Below are 9,384 nucleotides of genomic sequence, written 5' to 3'. Positions count from 1 at the left end.
AGTGCAGTCCATAACTTTTTGTGTTCATAATTTACAAAATTTATATAATAAGTGACTGCATTATGAATCCATGTTTCAGTCCGTGTTTTTGGATTATCCTGAATCGCTACGGTACACCTATAATAAGTTTTATATTCGGACTATTTCAGGCTGCGGAGTAGCCCAGTACCTGCGTGATTCGTCATAGACATAAACAGACAGAATTAGCTCCGGCTACAATGTTCTTCCGCAAAACGCATGCAGTTCTGTTTATTAACCGCTAGAGCGCCAAGGTCAACTTTAAAAATATTTATAAGTCTGACCAGCAGATGGAGACAGATTTATCATGACCTTTGATACTGTAGGGACAATGAAAACTTTCTCCGTCACTGTAATGAAAGTAGAGCTATATGAGAAAATACTGCAAAAATACAACAAATTCAAATCTCAACACCTTGACATGTGCAGATATATCCTATAAAATTATTCTACATTATTTTGTAACCTGCATTGAAACTTAAAGGATCTATTGTGCACGCGCGTGTGTGTGTGTTTAATGTAGGAGTGTTTTAATGAAAAACATGGCACATCGTGTGATTAAATTTACCCAACAGACTGCGGTCATTCAGTACGTAGGCTACTGAATCAGCCTTGTATGTGGGCTTTTTTAATAAACATTCTACAGTATGTCAATGTCACTCTATGCCATGTCAGCAGTTTGGAATTGAAAAGGCCTGTGTGTATATAATAGTTTAATCCGTAAAAGTTTAAACTGAGAGCAAGATAAAGACTTTATTAATCTAATAATATCACAAACAACTTGTTTGTATTGTTGCAAAGATATGGCATTTCATGCACACTGAAAAAAAAATGGTGTAGAAACAATTGTGGCTCACAAGCTACTAGTAAACTTTACAATTAACTTGAAAGAAATGGCAAGTAGCACATTGATTTAAGTATGACATTTTTAAATAGAAAGACAACTGAAGTAGAAATATAATTTACTTGTAAAACATAGGCTACTGCAATGTTTTTTTATTTACAATTTTACAGTGTTAGTATCTCACCAACTCTCACTAAAAGCGTCTGTCTCCCGCTCGTGGTGAGTCAAGAAACATATACATTTTATTTTACATTCAATAAATTCACATTATATATTTTTAATTTACTTTTAGTTACCACACACCTCAGAATGATGCATCAACCTTTTTTGAGGAGAAAATGCAAAGCTAAAACTAAATAGCAAAATATTTTACTATATGTAATAGCTCCATAAATTCAAATTGTGACAGCTAGCCAGAATAGACAGTAGCCTACTTGCCCCAATATCTCATCAAGAAAAGTTCACATTACAGTAAATATTATGATTTTCAAGTGAATGGAGCCATAGAGGAAGAACAGGTTTATGTCCATTATTCACATATTGCAGATAGGTTAAACTCCTTCCGCATATCATTTGTGTGTGAACAAATGAACGTTTGCCTTTCTGTAGAGTGACATTCCTGATCAGCAGACGCCGGTTTTCATAGCAATGACTATTATTTAACTTTAATTTTAGATCTGATTTTTGATTGTTATTATCCTTACTTCCCTGTAATTTATCTTTTATTGGGAGGGATATATTTGATGCAAGGGATTTAATTAACTGGTGTCTATTAAAATTTCTTTCCTTGTACAATGGTTAATATCACGGATGTGTCTTTTGGACTCTTCTTAAGCTCAGTTTGAGACTGCTTGGCAGACCGTACTTGGTTAGCTCCTGTTGTACCTGAAATAAAAAAAAAAAAGTTTTTTTTTTTTTGTACCACAATTTGAAAAAATAAATAAATAAAATAAAACATGCTACATCCTGTAGTAAGTGCAACTTACTTTCTCTAAAAAGGTCCCAACGTTTCCACTCTCTCTTAGGTCTGAAAATGAAGTAACTTTCATTTGGACTCCTATGATATTTTCTAAGAGAAACAACGCACACATACACAGTATGGTTAATTAATCACAGGAAAAGCTTACCCAAAAATCCATCCAAGACTGACCCTCAATCCATCCCAGATGTAGATTAATTTGTTTTCATTAAAACAGATCTGGAGAAATTTGGCATTCCGTCACTTGCTCACCAATGGATCCTCTGCAGTGAATGGGTGCCGTCGGAATGAGAGACAAACAGCTGATAAAAACTTCACAACAATCCACAAGTAATCACACCACTCCAGTCCATCAATTAATGTCCTGTGAAGTGAAAAGCTGCATGTTTGTAAGAAACAAATCCATCAAGGCATTTTAACTTTAAAAACCGTAGCTTCCTGGCTAAAATAAGAGTCCATAATCCATAATAACGCTTCCTCCAGTGATGAAGTCCTTCTCATGTTGTCTCTCACATCAAAATACAACCACATATTTGTTTAGAACGGCTAGTAAACACTGTTTGATCTGTGCAGATTTTTCTCCTGATTCAGACCACACGACTTTTTTACTGCAAGAAGTGTTATTATGGACTCGTATTTTAGCCAAGAAGCACACCATGTTAATTGATGGACTGGAGTGGTGTGGATTACTTGTGGATTATTGTGATGCTTTTATCAGCTGTTTGAACATTCACTCTGACGGCACCCATTCACTTCAGAGGATTCATTGGTGAGCAAGTGATGAGGGGGTGCTTAAAAGGTTTAACGCAGCACTGGCTACATTTGTCGAATGAAAAAAACAAACTCATCTAGATCTTGGATGGCCTGAGGGCAGAGGTGGGTAGTAACGAGTTACATTTACTTCGTTACATTTACTTGAGTAAATTTTTTGGGTAACTAATACTGCCGCACGCGCTGAGTCGTCTGAAGCGGCTCTCACTCAGAGTTGTAACAGAAAGAGCGCTGAAGACGTGTCTTTGGATATACAGTCAGTTGAAAGCAAATCTGCAAAGGCTATTGTTTGCGAGCTATGAAGATCTTTATTAGACGAACACCGCGTGTGCTGTCGGTTCCACAGGTATAGATTCGATTACAGTACACGATACCACTATGACATTACCAGTTTGTTGTACATGTACCTTACACATTAAATACAATGTATAATTTATTCATTAAATAAGCTATCACAGAGTATGAAATGAACACCCGCCAAACCCGCGTTAGTTCCAGGAGGAATGCCTTGCCTAGACACAATTAATATTGATATTTTCACAATATTTACGCTTGCAGAAATAAAGGCTACATTTGTTTACATTTTGCAGAACAGACGTCAATGTGCATTTGTTTCGTTATGTTCAGATGTTCTGTAGCAGTCATGTGAGGAGTTTTCACTCTTCTCCGTGTCAGAGGTTATATACATATATACATTTATAATACCGTACATAATTAATATACTTTAAAATATAATTTAATTTAATTCAGTGATGCAAATCAGAATTTTTATCAGCTGTTACTCCAGTTTTCAGAGTTGTATGATCATTCAGAAATCATTCATATATTGATTTATTACCAGTGTTGTTGAAAAAAAACAGCATATGCTGGTTAGGTATGTTTTGAAGCTGAGATGATGGTTTAAGCTGGTCGGACCAGCATAAACCAGCAAAGGACCAGCTTAAATCAGCTCAAACCAGCATCCCATGCTTCAAAACATACCTTACCAGCATATGCTGGTTTTTTCAACAGGGAACAGTTTTACTGCTTAATATTTTTTGGAACCTGTGACATTTTGTTCAGGATTCTTTTATGAATAGAAAGCTAAAAAAGAACAGCATTGATAATAAATCAGGCTGATAAAAATTCTGATTTGCATCACTGAAATAAATTACATTAAAAAAAAAACATTAAAAGTATTTTGAACGGCAGTTTGTTTGAAGTATATATATATATATATATATATATATATATATATATACACAGTATATCTATATATGTATATATAAATTTTATCTAAATATCTATAGATCTACATAAAAATTTACAATATTCAGTATATGATCTAAAGTAACTAGTAACTAACTACTTCAGTAGTTTTTTTTATCCGGTACTTTTTTACTCTTACTCAAGTAAATATTCAGACTATTACTTTTACTTGAGTAAATATTTCTTCAAGTACTTTTACTTTTACTTGAGTACAGTTTTTGGGTACTCTACCCACCTCTGCCTGAGGGTGAAACTTTTCAAACTTGTTTGTTTGCTTGTTTCTAGGTACATTCTTATTGTGGCATTTGGCAGACGCTTCTGTTCAAAGAAATTCAGGTTCATTCAAGACATAAATTCTTCTAGCAGGCATGTTCATTGTAGTGCCATGTTGAGCAACAAGAACCTTGACATTAGGCCAAATATAACAACAAGTGAATAATACTCATTTTGATGACAATTGTGTACCTTTTATGTTTTGATCTGGTCCACCGTCCACTCTGAAGGCCCATCGGCCTGGAGCATTGACATTAGTGGAGTTCTTGAGGTTTTGAATAAGGCTGCCATTGTTTGACCCAGGGACCTTAAAGTAGGCCGTGGAGTTTATTGTGTCATAACCAGCCTGTACAAACAAAGAAGAAAAAAAAACAATTATTGAGAAAATGATCAAGAAGAGATAGGCATTTGTTCCACTAATATAGAAGTCATGTCTTACCTGCACCATATTATGCGCAACAGCAATGTCACCATAATTCATGAGAATAAAAGACAAATCACCACCCGAAATTAAAACCACTTGAAATGACGTTTCCTGCAAAGTTTGGGAACATTCACTGTTACATGACAGCTCTAAGAATATCTCATCTGTAACCTTGAGCTTGAAGGAGTTATATCAAACTAACTCACCGTGCCAGAGTGATAATAGTATGCAACTCTATCCCAAGTTGCAACCAGGACCCAATTAGCCGTGAAGCTCAGATCAGGGAAGTGCTGGTTTATATCCTGAGTGGCACGAGTGAGAATGCTCCCGTTTGAGTACTGCTGATACGAGATGATGCCATTCATACTGACGTCAATGTCGGTCCAGAGGGGAGCGATGATGTCTTCACTTCCATTGATGGGAAAGTAGTTTGAAACAAACTCTGATGAAGACTGGTTGAATGTAAGGTGTCCATTATTGTTAACCTAAGTAATAGAAGATATTAGTTGTGCATGTTACATTTTAATCATTCACCATTTGCATTAACAGAACTAAATTCTCACATATGTCCTGTTGTATGTGTGGCCAAAGAACACAAAAGGACTCCACAGGTTGATAAGAGTGGAGTTTTCATCCTCAATGGCAATACTGACAGCGTCTCCTGCCACTGAGCCGAATGGATAGAATATCACCGGAGCTGCAGGTAAAATCATGTTAACTTGTTATTCAGATTAACTTCAAACAGTTCAGTTTGACTTTTTTTATAGTTCTAAGGTCAATAATTACCTGTCTGTGCCTCAGTCACCCTGCCTGATGAAGAAAAAGATTACATTTGAATACAATTCCATATAGAATGTGTATTGTCTTTGCCATATTATGAAGGATATCATTCAAATGCATGTTAAAACTCACTCAGTGACAGGACTGATATGAACACCAGCAGATAATGTAAAAGTGGAGACATTCTCATGATAACAATTTGGATGCGGACAGAGATGTGTGACAGAATGTCACTGCTATAATTTCAAACAGAAGCACAAGAGAATAAAGCCATCTAATACTTATTGCAATTTAAACACCTGTCTCTTCATTTCAAAGCATAAAATATCAAATTAAATATACATACATATTTAAAAATAAGTTTTCCAAGTAAACCATACAGACAAAAAGTTAGATGGTACTTACTTCAAATGGCGTCTTATGGACTACACTCTTGCACTTTCTGTAGGTTAAAATCTGTCCCTAATTAGCACTGAAGGGAGGGACATGTCAAATGCATTCAGGCGAATGACGACTGAACTTTTTACTATGCAACTCAATGTTCAAGCTAAACAACAATTAAAGTGAAAGAACCTCCGCTGACCTCTGTGCATGACACCTCATAACTTTTTTTTTTTTTTTTTTCAAGAGTTCATCCCATTGAAATTGAGTCTGGGTGAATTCCTTGTGCAATATTTAAATCAAGAAACCATAAAGGTCATGCTGTAATTGTCTTATGCACTCTTGTACACTGTAAAAAGTGATAAGTTGACTTAACTTTAAAAATTTAGAAAACTGTTTGCCTTAAAATTATTAAGTAAATAATAATTAAAAAAAAAAAAAAGTTAAGTGAACTTCACAATTCACTTAATTATTATTGTTTTTAAATTATTATTTACTTAAAAAATTTATGGCAATGGGTTTCCTCAATTTTTTTAAGTTAAGTCAACTTTTTACTTTTTGTATAGTGTAATTTCTGTAGGAGGATTTTGTTAATGTATGAAACCATCCTACTTGCTCACCAATGGATCCTCTGCAGTGAATGGGTGCCATCAGAATGAGAGTCCAAACAGCTGATAAAAACATCACAAGTAATCCACACCACTTCAGTCCATCAATTAACATCTTGTGAAGTGAAAAGTTACACATAAATTCATCAGGACATCTTAACTTTAAACAGTTGCTTCTGGCCAAAATACGAATCCACAATAACGATTCCTCCAGTGAACAAGTCCGTCCACCCACATATTTGTTTAGATCTGTTTTCACTTGTAAATGGTGTTTGATCTGAGCACATTTCTCTCCTGATTCAGACGAGACAACTTTTTTGCTGAAAAAATAAACAATATTATGAACAGAGGACTTACGTTTTAGCCTAAAGCAACAATTTGAAGTTAAAACACTTTAACGATGGATTTGTTTCTTACAAACACGCAGCTTTTTGTTTCACAAGACATTAATTGATGGACTGGAGTGGTGTGGATTATTGTGATATTTTTATCAGCTGTTTGGACTCTCATTCTGATGGCACCCATTCACTGCAGAGCATCCATTGGTGAACAAGTGATGTAATGCTACATTTCTACATTTAGCAGACGTTTTAAGCAATGCAGTGTATTCAGGCTACCCATTTTTTTTTTATCAGTATGTGTGTTCTTCAGAGGTGGGTAGTAACGAGTTACATTTACTTCGTTACATTTAGCCTACTTGAGTAAATTTTTTGGGTAACTAATACTTTCAGAGTATATTTAAAAATGGGTACTTTTACTCTTACTCAAGTACATTTTTAGTGAAAAAACGGCACTTTTACTTCGTTACTGTGGGCGACGCTCCTCTCGTTACTTTATCTTAATGCAATACAAGTTAAAAATCCTTCAATTTATTCTAAACGCGCCGTCTACTTTTTTTCTGGGCAATGAGCGATGCCCGTTCGCGAATGATTCATTCTTTTGAGTCAATTCTGTTCGAAGGCTTGATCAAACCAGTTGGCAAACCAGTGAATCGGTTCGCGAATCAGTTTGAATGATTCGTTCAGTTCCCTGCCGCACGCGCTGAGTCGTCTGAAGCGGCTCTCACTCAGAGTTGTAACAGAAAGAGCGCTGAAGACGTGTCTTTGGATATACAGTCAGTTGAAAGCAAATCTGCAAAGGCTATTGTTTACGAGCTATGAAGATCTTTATTAGACGAACACCGCGTGTGCTGTCGGTTCCACAGGTATAGATTCGATTACAGTACACGATACCACTATGACATTAACAGTTTGTTGTACATGTACCTTACACATTAAATACAATGTATAATTTATTCATTAAATAAGCTATCACAGAGTATGAAATGAACACCCGCCAAACCCGCGTTAGTTCCAGGAGGAATGCCTTGCCTAGACACAATTAATATTGATATTTTCACAATATTTACGCTTGCAGAAATAAAGGCTACATTTGTTTACATTTTGCAGAACAGACGTCAATGTGCATTTGTTTCGTTATGTTCAGATGTTCTGTAGCAGTCATGTGAGGAGTTTTCACTCTTCTCCGTGTCAGAGGTTATATACATATATACATTTATAATACATAATTAATATACTTTAAAATATAATTTAATTTAATTCAGTGATGCAAATCAGAATTTTTATCAGCTGTTACTCCAGTTTTCAGAGTTGTATGATCATTCAGAAATCATTCATATATTGATTAATTACCAGTGTTGTTGAAAAAAACCCAGCATATGCTGGTTAGGTATGTTTTGAAGCTGAGATGATGGTTTAAGCTGGTCGGACCAGCATAAACCAGCAAAGGACCAGCTTAAATCAGCTCAAACCAGCATCCCATGCTTCAAAACATACCTTACCAGCATATGCTGGTTTTTTCAACAGGGAACAGTTTTACTGCTTAATATTTTTTGGAACCTGTGACATTTTGTTCAGGATTCTTTTATGAATAGAAAGCTAAAAAAGAACAGCATTGATAATAAATCAGGCTGATAAAAATTCTGATTTGCATCACTGAAATAAATTACATTAAAAAAAAAACATTAAAAGTATTTTGAACGGCAGTTTGTTTGTGTATATATATATATATATATATATATATATATATACACAGTATATCTATATATGTATATATAAATTTTATCTAAATATCTATAGATCTACATAAAAATTGACTATATTCAGTATATGATCTAAAGTAACTAACTACTTGAGTAGTTTTTTTATCCGGTACTTTTTTACTCTTACTCAAGTAAATATTCAGACTATTACTTTTACTTTTGTAAATATTTCTTCAAGTACTTTTACTTGAGTACAGTTTTTGGGTACTCTACCCACCTCTGGTGTTCTTTGGGAATTGAACCCACAACCTTTTGCGCTGCTAACACAATGCTCTACCACTGAGCCACAGGGACACTACACTGATGAAGAAACAATTTATATGATCTATATCTTGAATGGCCTGAGGGTGAGTAAAGTTTAGGCAAATATTCATTTCTGGTTGAACTATTCCTTTGAAGTCAGGTGGATTTTAATCGACTGAAACTGATTTCAATGATATCATTCTTATCATTATCATAGTGTGGACTACATTATTCTCCGAGAGGTTTCTCAATTTTGTTATTGGAATAAACAACCACTGAGAACTGGGACTGTCAAACTGAAAGAAAGTATCCTAAATATGCAACTAAACTTGACCGTATTATTGGTGCGTCATGCAATATGTATCATAATCTTGTTTGTGACCTACTTTGTCACCACTTACTGAGTTGATAATTTCAGATGGAGATTCTTTCTTTTTTCTAAAAGTTTATAAAAGTTAATTTGTCACACCATGCCAAATCAAGTTTCTACAGGTGTGCCCTAGACAAAAGTGGGCCAATTAAAACGTTGAATAATTGTTCAACCAACTGCTTCCATGTGTTCTACTACGCAAACACAAAGGTAAATGTTCTCAAAACTTAAAAGCAGTTTAAAACAAACTCTTTACTGTCACAATTGGTCTCATATTCTCTCCTGTATATAATATATATAGCATGCAACAAGCATATATATAAATACACACATACAGTATATAT

General features: G+C 34.8%; 1 protein-coding gene across 1 annotated transcript; it reads right to left on the bottom strand.

Annotated features, from left to right (window-relative positions):
* Positions 1 to 573: 573 nt before the first annotated feature.
* zgc:112964 (uncharacterized protein LOC503764 homolog) lies at positions 574 to 7,779 on the bottom strand. The gene is made up of 10 exons (XM_058794613.1): positions 7,766 to 7,779; positions 5,743 to 5,809; positions 5,470 to 5,573; positions 5,344 to 5,367; positions 5,121 to 5,254; positions 4,764 to 5,042; positions 4,573 to 4,668; positions 4,326 to 4,479; positions 1,849 to 1,931; positions 574 to 1,747 (listed from the first exon to the last, which is right to left on the bottom strand). The coding sequence occupies exons 3-10, from the start codon at positions 5,525 to 5,527 to the stop codon at positions 1,667 to 1,669; spliced, it is 909 nt and encodes a 302-aa protein (XP_058650596.1). The 5' UTR covers positions 5,528 to 5,573; positions 5,743 to 5,809; positions 7,766 to 7,779; the 3' UTR covers positions 574 to 1,666.
* Between the last annotated feature and the right edge of the window lie 1,605 nt (positions 7,780 to 9,384).

The sequence above is a fragment of the Onychostoma macrolepis genome, chromosome 12 (genome assembly GCF_012432095.1).
Source record: "Onychostoma macrolepis isolate SWU-2019 chromosome 12, ASM1243209v1, whole genome shotgun sequence".
NCBI lineage: Eukaryota > Metazoa > Chordata > Actinopteri > Cypriniformes > Cyprinidae > Onychostoma > Onychostoma macrolepis.
The sequence above is the reverse complement of the archived record's forward strand: the minus strand, read 5'-3'. Positions and strand labels throughout refer to the sequence as shown.